The sequence below is a fragment of the Lasioglossum baleicum genome, chromosome 15, assembly GCF_051020765.1.
Source record: "Lasioglossum baleicum chromosome 15, iyLasBale1, whole genome shotgun sequence".
Taxonomy (NCBI): domain Eukaryota; kingdom Metazoa; phylum Arthropoda; class Insecta; order Hymenoptera; family Halictidae; genus Lasioglossum; species Lasioglossum baleicum.
This window is the reverse complement of record NC_134943.1, coordinates 10,111,310-10,125,056: the sequence shown is the minus strand read 5'-3', so window position 1 is coordinate 10,125,056 and position 13,747 is coordinate 10,111,310. Positions and strand designations below refer to the sequence as shown.

General features: G+C 44.9%; 3 protein-coding genes across 3 annotated transcripts in view; 2 read left to right on the top strand and 1 right to left on the bottom strand.

The window, feature by feature from the left end:
* The first annotated feature begins 720 nt into the window (after nucleotides 1-720).
* Nucleotides 721-3,157, top strand: St2 (Sulfotransferase 2). Its single transcript, XM_076439450.1, has 7 exons — nucleotides 721-1,084; nucleotides 1,148-1,351; nucleotides 1,509-1,605; nucleotides 1,817-1,973; nucleotides 2,037-2,157; nucleotides 2,293-2,384; nucleotides 2,450-3,157. Coding segments are annotated over exons 1-7 (984 nt in total). The 5' UTR covers nucleotides 721-1,083; the 3' UTR covers nucleotides 2,762-3,157.
* Nucleotides 3,158-4,090: 933 nt separating this feature from the next.
* On the top strand, nucleotides 4,091-11,460 carry LOC143216417 (DDB1- and CUL4-associated factor 10 homolog). The gene is made up of 6 exons (XM_076439436.1): nucleotides 4,091-4,806; nucleotides 4,893-5,006; nucleotides 5,072-5,441; nucleotides 5,567-5,782; nucleotides 5,885-6,046; nucleotides 6,591-11,460. The coding sequence occupies exons 1-6, from the start codon at nucleotides 4,610-4,612 to the stop codon at nucleotides 7,575-7,577; spliced, it is 2,046 nt and encodes a 681-aa protein (XP_076295551.1). The 5' UTR covers nucleotides 4,091-4,609; the 3' UTR covers nucleotides 7,578-11,460.
* Skeletor (DM13 and DOMON_DOH domain-containing protein skeletor) overlaps nucleotides 11,078-13,747 on the bottom strand; it is a 26,194-nt gene continuing 23,524 nt past the window's right edge. The window contains 1 exon segment of the mRNA XM_076439435.1: nucleotides 11,078-13,609. Within this exon segment, the coding sequence (XP_076295550.1) occupies nucleotides 11,765-13,609 (1,845 nt within the window). The 3' untranslated portion in view covers nucleotides 11,078-11,764.

Genomic DNA, 13,747 nt, shown 5'->3' with positions numbered 1-13,747 from the left:
AGAATGCTGGCGTCATCGATCGTGCGTTTTGTTTCATCATCGAGTATTTAACGCTAGTTTATTTATCGTAGCTGCATCCATTAGCTGGTACATCACGTGTTATCAACATGCACACACACACACACAAGTCACGATTATATATTATATACCTTCTTAAAAAGACGACGTACGCAGTACGACGTGTTTAGTTTTAGTGGAACTGTTCTAATGGAAATAAATGATTTTTTACTCGTAATAGATTATATTTACTTTCTCGATCTACCTCAACCTTTCTTCTTTTTCATTTTACCGCATCTTTCTATCGTTCTCAGCCCTTAGAGAATATTTAAATTACGTAATATGTCATTCCTCTATGTTCCAACTAAAACGGTAATAAAAATCTCCTGCAAAAGCCGGAACAACAGAATTTATTGAACGTTATCTCCACCATGTCTCCCTAATGGTCAACTGATAAGTTATGCGATTAGAAACCGGATGTTCCTCCTCTACAATTAAACGTTCCAGGCGTACGCCACTCACCCAATTATCCATTTCAAAAATTCCTTTACCTCCACAAGATCGAACAACCATGATTATTCTACTAAGTTTCTCAACCTAAGTGTACCACGTGATTCCGGACGGAGATAGTATTCGTTTCGGTTGATTTCTCAGAACGCAACGACTTTCTCCAAAAGTGAAATCTCTCGCCGAGCGAGAAAGTAAATGTAAGATCATGATGCAAAGCGTTTGGATCGAATGCCCGATTTCGTTCGCTTAATTGTTCTTTGAATAGCGCGTTCTATTGCGAATTGCACGTTGCAATGTGACGAACGCGATAATGTTTGCTATCTCCGGTGCATAATTCTACCGGATGGAATCTTCCGCGAGATACTGGAGCCGTTCGTAAGCGGATGTGTAGTACCTGTAGTTCTGGAATCGAAAGTTGTTTCAAGCGAAGGGGAAAACAGAAAGACAGGAAGAGCTCGGGCGACACTATCGCCGAGAGAAAATGCTACGGAACATTTCTACGGAAGCTGTAGCCGCGTGAACATCTTCTCTGTCTTCGGAAAAGATCTTGAACAGTCGAACGTATCAATCTTTCCAAGTACGTAATCGTTTGCTCAACGAACGATCCTGTTGTTTCGATTTTAATCTCGAATTATTCCAGTGGAGAAGAAGCAGATCGCACTTGCCACCATCGAGGGAGAGGAAGGAGCAAAATTGGATAAAATATTTGGTACGAAGCCCAGTTTCTTCCGAGTGCAACCTGGCAATTGTCTTCTGCCACCTCATTTCGTCTTCTATGGGACCAGAATCAGGGACATGGAGATCTATGAGGATGACGTTTGGATGGTGTCCTATCCACGAACTGGTAAATCGGAGACTTTACATCTGTTTATACTTAGTGAATTGAACACTCATTCTTCCTATATACTAACCCTTTGCGCTCGAATGGCGATTCTGAGCCGCCACAGAATCGCAAATGTTTTTCGTTTCAAAGTATTGAAGTGCTAGTCTTTTTTTCGCAGGCAGCCATTGGGCGCAGGAAATGGTCTGGTGCATCGGGAACGATTTTAACTATAAAAACGCAGAAACCATGCTACTCCTGAGGAATCCTCTGGTCGAGTGAGTATCCGACTTCCCGATAATCGCGCAATTTAGCTGTCGAAAATAAATGTTCTGTTTGCTCGTCTCTGAACGTTTTAAAATGCTAGCGGTTGCTATAAAGAATTAACTACGATAGAAGTAAACTAAACTAAACTCGATAGATCAAAAATAGATCGATTTCCTTTGCAAGAAACGCGGTGACTAGATTAATCGGACTGCTCGAATTTAGGGGCTCGAGCCTGATGGTCTCCGGGGACTACGCGGAGTGGTTCGCGAAGTTAGGCGACTCGGTGAAGAACGTGGAGAACATGCCTCGAGCGAGATACATCAAGTCCCATCTGCCTGCCGATCTTTTACCGCAACAGATCCACGAGAAAAAGCCGAAGGTCTGTGCGTTTAATACGAAAACGAATGTGTGATTGCACACTCACGCGGAATGATGCTTTCAGGTCATCTACGTCTCAAGAAACCCGAAAGACACATGCGTCAGCTTCTATCACTATTGTAAGACGTTTCACAACATCAACTGCAGCTTCGAAGACTTCGCAGAATTGTTCCTGGAAGGCAATAGTGAGTGCAAGCCTCGTAGTTGATCGGTAGACTGCGGATTTTATCCATTTATGACAAAAATGCGTGGATGCAATTGTTCTAGAGCAATTTATTCCCATCGATTTGATCTATTGATCGTTGTGTTGTTTATTAAAGCGCCGATGGGCTCGTATTGGGATCACGTGCTGAAGTTCTGGTCGATGCGAGACGACAACCTATTATTCCTAACGTACGAGGAGATGAAAAAGGTATGAATTGTTCACGGAAAGATCGATGACGAATAGCGACAGGTGCACCATTCATCTGTTTTTAGAACCAAGCGGAAGCGATTAGGCGGACTGCGAAATTCTTGGGAAAGACAGCGTCGGAGGAGCAAATCAAGGGTCTCTGCGAGCATCTCGAGTTCTCCAAAATGGCAGCGAACCCGGCGATCAATCTGGAGCACATTATGCCGCAGAAGGACGTTCCCGAGGACAGCAAGTTCATCAGGAAGGGCAAGGTCGGCGACTGGAGGAATTACATGTCCCAGGAGTTGTCCCAGAGGTTCGACGAATGGACAGAGAGAAAATTAAGTGGCAGCGGACTAGATTACAACAAGTACACCGTGTCCCGCGACGAAGAGTGAACGGCAGCGACATCGGAAACTGTAATATTCTACGCGAGTAGACCTTGCACCGTGTGTGTATGCAAGATAATTATATTTCTCGATGCGATGCGATGTGATCAATGTATAACAAATGTATTATATAACGAATGTGTGTTTCGACGCGAATGCAATCTGCATAAATCACGTTCCGAGCTGAGAAAAATGTATTAGATGATTAAGGGGAAGTGAGGTGTCCCCGGAGCAAATTAATTAACGCTTCCTGATTCTTAATTGCGACCGGCGATGGAAACGTTTCGTTCACAATGGAAGACCATGGTTTTCTACGAATGGCTACTGCCTTCCGTCATTTTTCGACGCTATTCTCTATATATTGTTAAGCGCGAAGACTAAAAATAAAGTTCTATACCAAGACAATATATCAGTCTTTTGAGATCGAAGAGCATGGTGTTGACGCTGAATCAAGGTGATTGGTACTTGATTTGTAGTTCGACATGTATAGAAAGGAGCAGAAAAAGTGTCGGAGGCGTGGTTTAGAAGGTATAACGAATTGGTATTTGCTAATTAGCATTGCAGATTTACATTGGAGTGATTTACAGCGGAGTTTTATAGGATATAAGCGAATCGTTTATTTGTGAAAATAATGATTTTATCCCCACGATCATATTTGTCAATTTTTTAAAGTAAAACTAATCAAATTCTGAGAAATATTAACTTTCCTCGAAGTTACAATTGTTCGAAATAAAGGAATCGATTTACCAGAGGCGACAGAGTAGCGGGACGCCTTGATTTAATTAGAAGAGGAAGAGGGTAATTAACGGAGGAAGGAGGGACAGAATGGGTGTTTAAAAGAAGGGAACAAGGATTGTTTTGATCGATTAGTTATTGTTCGTGGTCCGAGAAACTAATCGCAGTCTCGAGTAATATTTCAAGAGCGGCGCGGATTCTCATCCAATGTGCCCAACACGCGCGACGTTGCATCAGTGATGAGATATTGGCAAAGTGTGCTCACGCATGCGCACCCGAAACAGTAACGTATCTATATTATGAGGAAAAGGTAGTGGAGCAGTGATATTGGCGGGAAAGTTTCGGACAAAGTGACTCCAGTAAACTAATTTACTAATTTAGTAAACTAATCCTTCTAACGTCTCAAAAAAAAACTCGAGCTGTTGAGTCCAATTTTGAAAAAGTTATTCGTTTGTAAGTACACATGTTATACATTCATGTTTCAAAACCGAATGATAGCAATTTTGAAAAATTTTGTGGGTAACCAAGGTACTCAGCTTTATCCAGAATTCTAGTTGACTGATGCTAAAATCGCCGCGCGTGCGTCAGGAAACCTGGCCAATATCTCATCACTGCGTTGGATGTCAAAGCAAAGATGGCGTTGATTCGTGTTGTGTCAGGTGTTTAAAGTTCCTTTAAAATCCCTCCGGAGTCTGACATTGCACGCGGCATTGACACTTCATCTTGTAATTTACGACAGCCGTGATCCTATCGCGTACCATCAGCTCTGGGAGAAGCATAAACGCGTCTGTCAATAGTCACGTGTAACAGTGGCCGCAACTCGCAGCTCAGCGCTTAACCTCAGCAGTCGCAAAGTGTTACAGGATTGTCTGAAATACCCGTATCATTTCCCATAAACGGGCATCGATGTGATCTTCTCTCTCCGAACGAAATCATTGTTTCTCGTCCGACGTGGAATTCGTTCTAACCAAACGTGACGTCAACGACGATTTCCTTGGCAGTTTGTGATCACCCAACACCGCAGAGATCTCTCTTCTCAGTTTTAAATCACCAAGTGTTCTATCCTCTCCGAGCTGGTGATTATATTCGATTGAATGCTGGTTAACTTCACACCTGGGTGAAATGCCTAAGATAAGAACCAGGCAGCCGAACAGCCTCTGGTTAAGGCAGCGTGAACTTGGCATCAAGTTTCCGCTGGGACATGCGGACCGTTTTCACAAGACTCTGTATTCTTCGATACAGCCTGTCATCTCCTGGGACCATGCGCTTGCCTCCCCACCCCACGGGGGTGTCTTCAATTTGGAGTATTCTCCGGACGGGTCAGTATACTCTCCGTTCTTCAATGTATCCAAGCAGGAACGCATCAGAATCATTTCATAATATAAACGCTTTTATTATGTTTCAGTTCGCTCCTACTGGCAGCGTGCGAAAGAAAAGCAATTTTAATGTTCGACCCTCTCAGGAGGAGGTTGATCCATGCGATAGAAAATGCTCACGATGACTGTGTCAATTGTGTTAGGTGCGTACGATACACTTAAGAACGATATTTGAATCAATGTATGATTATAATTGTTTTTTAAATAGGTTTTTAGATCAACGTATGTTTGCGACATGCTCAGACGACAGCACCGTAGCTTTGTGGGATGCTAGGAATCTGAAGCAGCGGATCAGGACACTGTACGGGCACTCGAATTGGGTGAAGAATATAGAGTATAGTCCCAAGGACAGTCTTTTGCTGACCAGCGGTTTCGATGGCAGTATATATACATGGGACATCAACACGTTTACCGAAAATAGTATTCTTTACACTCGTGTCTTCCACACGAATGGACTGATGCGAACGAGACTTAGTCCGGACGCGAGTAAGATGTTGATTAGTACTACTTCTGGATACCTGATTATCATCCACAACCTCAAATTAAGGACATTGTCGCAGGACCTGGCAGGATTCCGAGTGAGTTCAATTTCCTCGCTGATGAATAGTCAACGGACTTAATAAATGCATAAAATCTGCAGTCTATCGATGAATCTTGTTTATTTGTAGAGTGCATTGTTTCTAAAATCATGTTACAATTGCAGCCAAACATATACCGGTTAATGCAGTCCTCTCAAACCACCATACCGTATGTGGCGAACTTCACGCATCTGTTCTCCCATTCACGAACACACAATAGAGTAGAATTTCTGACGGATTTCCCGTCGGGCGACGACGCGGAGATAATATCAAGCTTGCAGGTGCATCCTCAAGGATGGTGCGCTCTGTCGAGGAACGTCAGCAGCGGAGAGAAGTCAGAGGTTCGTCTAAAAAAACCATTTCATCTTTTCATTTCATTCCATCTCAACACTTTCATCTAAAAAATACAAACTCCACCTAACGTTGTGCATTTTCGATCACAGTGGACTTGCATCCACGACATTCAAGAACGCGACTCTTCTCCGAGCGAGGAGGGGAAAGATGGCGAGGAAACAGCAGGAGGAGCGCCGTTCAACGACGTAACGGTCGAGGAGTTCGACGACCTTCAGCAGTCGTCGTCCTTCTTCATCGAAAGGCCTCAGCGGGTAAGTGAGGTCTTACTCTTATACACTACTGTTCAAACGTATCCAGACACTTGTGAAATATGTAATAGCAACGCATAAAAGTTACTTAAGCATCTAAAATAGTGACTAAAATCGATCTCTATTATTTTCTTATGGAATATCTAACGTTTCAAGTTAAAAACGACCTATGTAGAAATTTACCAATATTAGACTAAGATTAAATACGAGATTCGTCAACGTATCCACCGCAATTAGATATTACCTATTACTATTTTATTATTGAAACCTTAGAAATGAAACAAAGTGATTACATATTACACTAAATTTCGTACTTCTGGATAGAAATTATATTATTGCATTTTCATGGTATAATTCGTGCATAAAAATAAATTCTATTGTGTTATGATACCACAATATACATAATAATAATAATTACAAGTGACAAAATTCTTCTAAATATTTTTCCTACGAACTTAAACTACGTTTTGTAATGTAGAAGGAAGTGTTCGGATACTTTTGAGCGTACGACTAATATTTATGGCTGACCCGAAAACACGTCCAACAGGTTCCCAGAGGGTCTAGAATGGACTGGATATTAGCTACGCATCGAGCGTCCAGGTATCAGGGTGGAAGCTTGCTCGCCGATAGACTTAACGCTGCTAGATCGAGGCTTGGTATCGTGATGAGCTCGAGTTCAGGTTCCTCGGAGTCCAGGCCGGCCGGCGAGAGGGATAGGGATAGGGATAGGGATAGGGACAGGGATAGGGATAGAGATAGGGATAGAGATAGGGACAGGGATAGGGATAGGGACAGGGAGAGGGATCGAGAGAGGGACAGGGACAGGGAGAGGAATAGGGAAGATGGAAGGCAGGAGGATAGGGACGTGTACGACACGAGCGAGACCGAGAGCCTGCATGAGGAGGCCTCGGCCGACGCGGACAGGGACTTCGCGTTGGACTTCAGTACGTCCAGGCGAAGATTGTCCGACCTCCCTCGACCGAATATGATCGACAATTTCTCCACTGGGAACATAGAGCTCCACGTGAGCACGACGGACGTGTGGGAGGCGCACGTGGCCATCAGAGAGGCCAGGCTAAGACAGGAGAGGGAATGGCTCTCCCGATCTAGCAACAACACCGTCGTGATCATCGGAGACAGGACCCGGGTTCAGAACCCGAATCGGCAAGGCCAGCAGACCATGTTCGCCATACCCAGGAACCGCCTGATCCATCAGAATAGACCCAGGTTAACTCACTACATCGAAGAGCCGAACGTAGGCTCCGGCTACATCAAAGAGCTCTGCTTCTCCGCGGACGGACGACTGATCTGCTCGCCCTTCGGCTACGGCGTCCGACTCCTAGCGTTCTCCGGCGATTGCTCAGAGCTGTCCAATTGTGTTCCTCCGTTCGAGTCCGTGCAGCTGCACGAGCTGGCCACGAACGTCAGTCATTCGGGCATCGTCGTCAGCACAAAGTTCTCCCCGAGGCACTGCCTTCTTGTGTCCGGCTGTCTCAGCGGGAAGATCGTCTGGCACGAACCAGTCGTACAGTAAGGTTCTTTAGAGATCCATTTCCCTTGGAATGTCCAGCTCTAGGGAACAAGACCTTGTACTGGTTGTTGAAGAGATTCAATGAGCTCTACTGAGAGTGTGACATCAGTTGATACGATGATCGCAAACTTTGAATCTCTCTCAACGATCCAGTGGACTGTAGGCTCGGAGACGGGTGAGGAAGAGTCGAAAGGATGGTTCGAGGTATGAGAATTGCAGAGGAAGTATTGTGGTTTCGGATCAATTTTCGCATTTTATTCGGTTTACCAATAGCCTGAGTAACTCTTTCATGTATTATTTGACTGTGGATTTCATGCACTCGGAAAATGGAAAATTGTGTCAAAGACTAGCCGATATAGTACAAATATTGGTAATTTATTAAAATTGTTAAGAGAAAGAATAAATGCAGTTCCTGTCTCTTGCAGTCCTTGCACAACATTTTTATTCTGCGTAGAGGTCCGCAGTCTAGGTATTATACTACTGCCAGTACTCGCGGTTGCTGTTGGTGGATTTTTAAATCTCGGACGGCGTCCATTTTGACCCGGGGTTAAAGAGTTCCCATCGATATATTCTAATTTCCTAGCAGTCCAACTGAATAGCCAGTAATCTTAGATCCAGTGGAAGGATCAACGTGAACATTGATCTCAAAGAAGTAGACTCGAAAGAAGATCGATATTTACGGATATACATATGGCTGCCATTAATGAGTATTTGCCTCGTTACAGCGAGAAACCGAAACCCCAATATTTCTTCTCATACCATCGTCTCTCATCAGTCTCCATCCACCCTGTAATCAGAATGTCCAGTTCAGCGCAGCCCATAAGAGGGTGGCTTCACGAAAAGACTAAGTCGAAAGCATAGAGCAAAATCTTTGTGTACACAAGTTCGAAGAACAAGTCGAATTGTTGACTTGTATATTTTTCGCTTAACTTTCTCGCAGAATCATCCCCTTGTGTTTGTGCGTGTATGTCACTGAACAATGGGACACCCTGCGCATGTATAGAAACGTGTACATGATTTTTGTCGTTTCTTCTTCTACCTTCTGTTTCTGTTTTCTTCTTTCCGGAACAAAGTCGCTGTAGCATGCTGCCCGGATTCCTCCCCCTCCCATAGACGTTTCTCGAAATTCCGGTCGCGAAAGCATAGTGTTTTGCCACGGATGATTCAAGTACACAAACACTGACACACGTATATCTCGATGACAATTTTTTCACGGCAGAGTACTTGTCTTTTGTATCGCCGCGGAGCAAGCAATGAAAATTACTTGGAACTTGTATCTCAGAAACATTCCTCCCGCAGAACTGTACATACTTCTGGTGGAACACCATGGGGATTGCATGGATCCCTTAGATCCGGCTTCAGACTGACCCGCTCTCGTTTCTCCTCGAGAGATCTTGGCCGATTTCTGTTTGTCTCGATCGTAGCTCTCGATCCTGGGGCTTGCAAACTGTTGTAGACTCGATTTCGGTTCTTCGAGAACCTCCGTTCCGTAGAATTGTTACGAAAAGGTACAATGTTCAAGCACTATCTACTTTTGGTTGCGATTTTCATATCCGAATTGATTTTTCTGTAATTGGTACCACTGGTTATGACTGCTGCAGATTATTGTGCATATATATGTATATAATATATACATTTTAAATAAAATCATTATGATAGAAGAAGAAGATAGGTTTCTACATGATATTGATTTGGAGTAAACAAAGCAGCTACATATTTTTCACATCCAACCAGGCACAACATTATTGAGGACAAGGAACTTTTACTTCGATTTCTTGTATTCAATTTTTATTTTATATTGTACTTAACATAGAAAATGTGAAAATATAATATACATAGCGAACTTAATGATATACATGTTAAAATTCGTCGAACATTTCCCTGTGCTGTTTTTATGTAAATGAATCGGTAGAATATCACTTATGATTTCTGACTTTTCATTTAGCAAAACGGGAGCTGAGAATGAATTTTAATGCAGAAAACAGACAAGAATCGATTCTAGAATAGATAGTGCTTGGAAATTCTTTGTAACAGTTCTACACAGTAAAGGTTCTTCGCAACTATTTTAATCAGGACCTTCGTAGAAGAGTTTTAAATAGTCACTTTTGGAACCGTTTCAAGCCCTGCTTCGATCGCTCGTGCCGCTCGCGATGATTGCCGTGTTGAAACCGTGTATCCACCTTAAAAACAATGGCTCGAACTCAACCTCGCTGGAGAACGCATTGGCGTAATCTTAAGTATTAAATATCTTAGGTATCGCTAGGCTGTAAGCGCGCTGAGACGACAAATAACCGTGCGATGACAATTCGGCGATGACAATTCGCCGAGAACTTTCCAGCGAAAATTGTTGAAACGGGAGAGCAAGAAAGAGAGAGAGAGAACGAGAGTGAGAGTGTTGTCGATCGATGTGAGTTGAGAGCTTGTCGAGTGAAAAAGAGCGCAAACCAAGTGGCAACGATGCTTCCGGTAGCATCGAGGATGAGATCGAGGCGAATGGAGAAGTCGAATAGTAACGAGGAAGCGAGAATACGTGTCAGTATCGTTGTAATAATCGTCGGAGCGATCATGAACGCTAAATGTAATTGGTTTGACCTAGGATCGGGACGCGATCCTTTTCTCAAGACTCGTGACGCGTCGATGGTTTCAGCGAGTTTGTATCGTTAAGGCTGGGAAGATGTGTCGTGTAACATATGTAAATACAACGTCGACTTAGATACGTACGTGTAATAATATTATGTGTAATAAGGAACGGCGTTCGTAAATGGGACTTTACTTTTAAAATAAGAGATGGATAAAGAGAGAAAGAGAGATAGTGAGCACATGTGGTTTGTGTGTATGTGAGATGAAGAGAGAGAGAGAGAAAGAGAGAAAGAGAGAGGGAGTTTGTCAATTTCGAGAAATATCGTGCAAGCATCGGAGTATCGTGCAATTGTTCATTGGAACGGTTTAACGTTATTTTTTTCGACGGAGAACCAGCGAGAGCACACCGGAGACCAGCCGATCAACGGACTCTTTTCCATGGCATGGTGGATTCGTCGGCGACTTCCTGCCAGACCGGAAATAGAGCTCTATTCTCGCCCATCGCCAGTTCCAGTCGACAATTGCTTCCGGAGTAATTGACGAGGCTAGCTGATCGTCGTCGCCCCCGCGCCCTCTTACATGACATCTTACATGACAACGTACGATCGTGTACAGTAGTTAGTGTGCTGATTGTTTTGTAAGATTTGTTTGTTTTTTCTTTTTTTTTCTATACAATAAAACATTGCTTAACGTCTCGAAAGTTCTGCGACGAGCCCTCCATTCGTGTTCTTCTACCTTTCGAAACAGTTTTGCATTCACAGTAAACATAGCAAATGGGTGAATTTTCACCCGGAGGATCGTATGAGGGTTAAAGAAAATTTCTATGAAATCTGCGAACGTTTTTGAACATTTTCGCTGCGATAGAGTAGAATGGAAAAACTGATCTTCTGCCCTGGAATGATCGAAAGATTCGTCTGCGCGAGTTCTATTTCTCGTTTTACAATCTTTATTAACAATGAACTTATCTACAAGTGTGTATACGCTAAAACGTCAACAAACTCTTGTCGTAGCACGTAGATCGATGGAATCCCCTCCGTGGTTGCACCTCGAGACTTAGAACCTATCAATCCTTAACTTACGCGTTACTTTTAGCTCTGTTTCGTTCTGCGGTCGGGCTCATTTTCTACCGGCCGTTTCTCAACGACTATCCGGCTAACTTTTCTCGGAATCCGATCCCCTATGGAAGAACAAGAACGTGTTCGATTATCAAATTTCGTGCACGACTCCCCGTCCGCGCGCAGAAACGATGGACGGTGTGGATCTCTTAATAAATAGCTGAATAAATAAGTAAAAAAAAAAAGGAAAATAATAAAAAAAAATAGAAAGAAACGGAGAAAACCAAGTATCTAATAATGGTTAGTTAATATTTCCTCCCCCGTGTGTGTTATCGCGCCCGATTACATTGTCCGTTTATCTACGAGTGTATCTCGCTCCGCGATGATAAAGACCGAGCTGCTAAAAAGAAACCTGATCGTTCCGCGCCCCGAGCGATCCTAGATCCCCGCGCGAACTTCCGGTCCGCGATCCTAAATCGCCCCATTTGTTAAAGTTCGAGTTCTCTGACGAGCTACCCTTGGAAATCCTGTTCCCCTAGATCGAAAACCACCCCCTCAGATGACACGCTGAAGGACAACGGCCAGGAGAATGCACCCAAAGTTAGCCAAGACCGTTCCACCAGCGGCGGCAAGCAAAGAATCGTTGGAATGATGATGATGACTGTGATGATCGTGGTAATCGAGCCCGGTTACATTCCCGTGAACGTGACCCTCGTGCGGGGATCTCTTCTCGCGCGACACCAGTGTCAGTTTCGTGTTGATTCTGGGTCTAGCGTCGGGCAAAGACAAATCCGTCGAGATCCGACGTTTATCAAACTCGGAGCGACTCTCTTCAGGCACAGACACCGGAAGTTCACCCTTGAACCGTCCAAACTGTGGTGTTCTGCTTAGACCATCCGAAGACAGTCTTCCACGGTAATCGTCAATCGTGGAAATGGACCTGGCCAGGCTAGAATCCTTCAATCTCTTGCCATCGAAAGTGATCAGGACACCTGACGGTGATCCCGGAGGATCCTTAAGCCCTGTGTTAGCCACAGGAGGCAGATAGTACGCGTTCGACCTGTCCGCTGCCATCTCCATGTCGTCAATGTCTCCGGGACGTAGTTTGGTCTTCTTCTTGGACTTCTTGGCAGTGTCCACGGTCGGGACAGGTGGAGAAGGTATGAACACTGGCTCGAAGCTGTCCACAGGTCTGTGGTTCAGTGGTTCTTGAACTGGAGGCTCCTTCTCCTCGGAGATCCTCTTCTCGGCTAGGTCCTCTGATCTGTCGATGCTCTTGATGATCGGTTTAAAGCCTCCTTCGATCACGATCGAATCAGGATTGAAGCCTGTGTTTCTAGCTGGCTTCAGGGGCACGGGGAATGAATTGGACACGTCCACGGTGGAGACCTTGGGCTCGAGCTTGGTGGGTGGCTTGGGCTCGATTTTCTTGAGCTTGATGATTTGCGGCGCGGGAATTAGTTTCTCGGCTGCTCGCCTGTAAGTGGAAGTGGCTGGTCGATAAACGGCCTTCTTCCTTTCTAAGAAGACCGGCCTGGGCATGCTCTGCTGAGGATGAGGACTCTGGAGCATCGGACGTCTCGTCATCACGGGCCTCTTGATCAGCATCAGCTGCGTCCGTTGCTCCGGTTGATGATGCACATGGTGCATCGGCGCGTGGTGGTAAGGATGATGATAGTTGTTGGCGTAATGGTACGACATTGGTCTGGAATAAACGATCTGGGGGACGTATTTAATCCCGTGGCTCATTGGTCGCGGTCCATCTGCAACGAGGTTAGACAATTGTTGGTTAGAGGACTGTTGGTGTAGGTCCTGCTCGATCTCCACGATCTGTTGACGATTTGGTGGGTAGGAGCTCTGCGGAGGGGCATGCCTGTTAGCGCCCATCATTGGCTGTTCGCGATAGACTGGCGACAGTTGGTGATGATGATGATGATGATGGTGGCTGTGATGCTTCTGCAATACGTCCTCGTCGAGATGACGGTGTTGCGTTGCGTACGACGACTTCGTGCCGAACTGGTCCTCGTACGATGATGATGAGGACGACGGTGATTGCAAGCGCATGTAGTTGTTGTTGTTGTTGTTGTTGTTATTATTGTTATTAGCGGTCGTTAGTAGCTGCGTGTATGATGCGCTTAGCTTGCCGTGGTTAGTCGATGGATGATACTGATAACGAAGCCCGGGTTCACCGTGATGAAGATGCTGCTGAAGAAACTCCGCCGTGGGCGTTACCTTGCTCGCGACGCGAACGCTGGAGCTCCCTTCAAGGTCGTCGCTCTGCTGTTGGTCTGATGGAGCTATCCGGACCTCGTGGATCTCGCTGGCGGAGGATGCAGCCTCGCCTGCGTCGCAACTGTCGTGCACGTTGATCTTCCAGCCCAGGTATCGGTGAGTGAAACACTGCGGGTTCACAGATTTTTTTAATTCCTAAGAATCTCTCTACTAGACAATTAGCTAATCCCTAGGGCAGTGCTGGGCACATTTGTCTCAATCAGAACAAAACCGTCCCCGCAGTAGCGCTCACTGTCCCCTTTCAGC

What these genes read in the sequence shown, in the direction of transcription:
- St2 (XM_076439450.1), top strand. An exon ending in GGTGTCCTATCCACGAACTG is followed by an intron (nt 1,352 to 1,508) that starts GTAAATCGGAGA and finishes TTTTTTTCGCAG; the next exon opens with GCAGCCATTGGGCGCAGGAA. An exon ending in TCCACGAGAAAAAGCCGAAG is followed by an intron (nt 1,974 to 2,036) that starts GTCTGTGCGTTT and finishes TGATGCTTTCAG; the next exon opens with GTCATCTACGTCTCAAGAAA.
- LOC143216417 (XM_076439436.1), top strand. Translation starts at nt 4,610, where the DNA reads ATGCCTAAGATAAGAACCAGGCAGCCGAACAGCCTCTGGTTAAGGCAG. An exon ending in TTGGAGTATTCTCCGGACGG is followed by an intron (nt 4,807 to 4,892) that starts GTCAGTATACTC and finishes ATTATGTTTCAG; the next exon opens with TTCGCTCCTACTGGCAGCGT. An exon ending in AGGACCTGGCAGGATTCCGA is followed by an intron (nt 5,442 to 5,566) that starts GTGAGTTCAATT and finishes TTACAATTGCAG; the next exon opens with CCAAACATATACCGGTTAAT.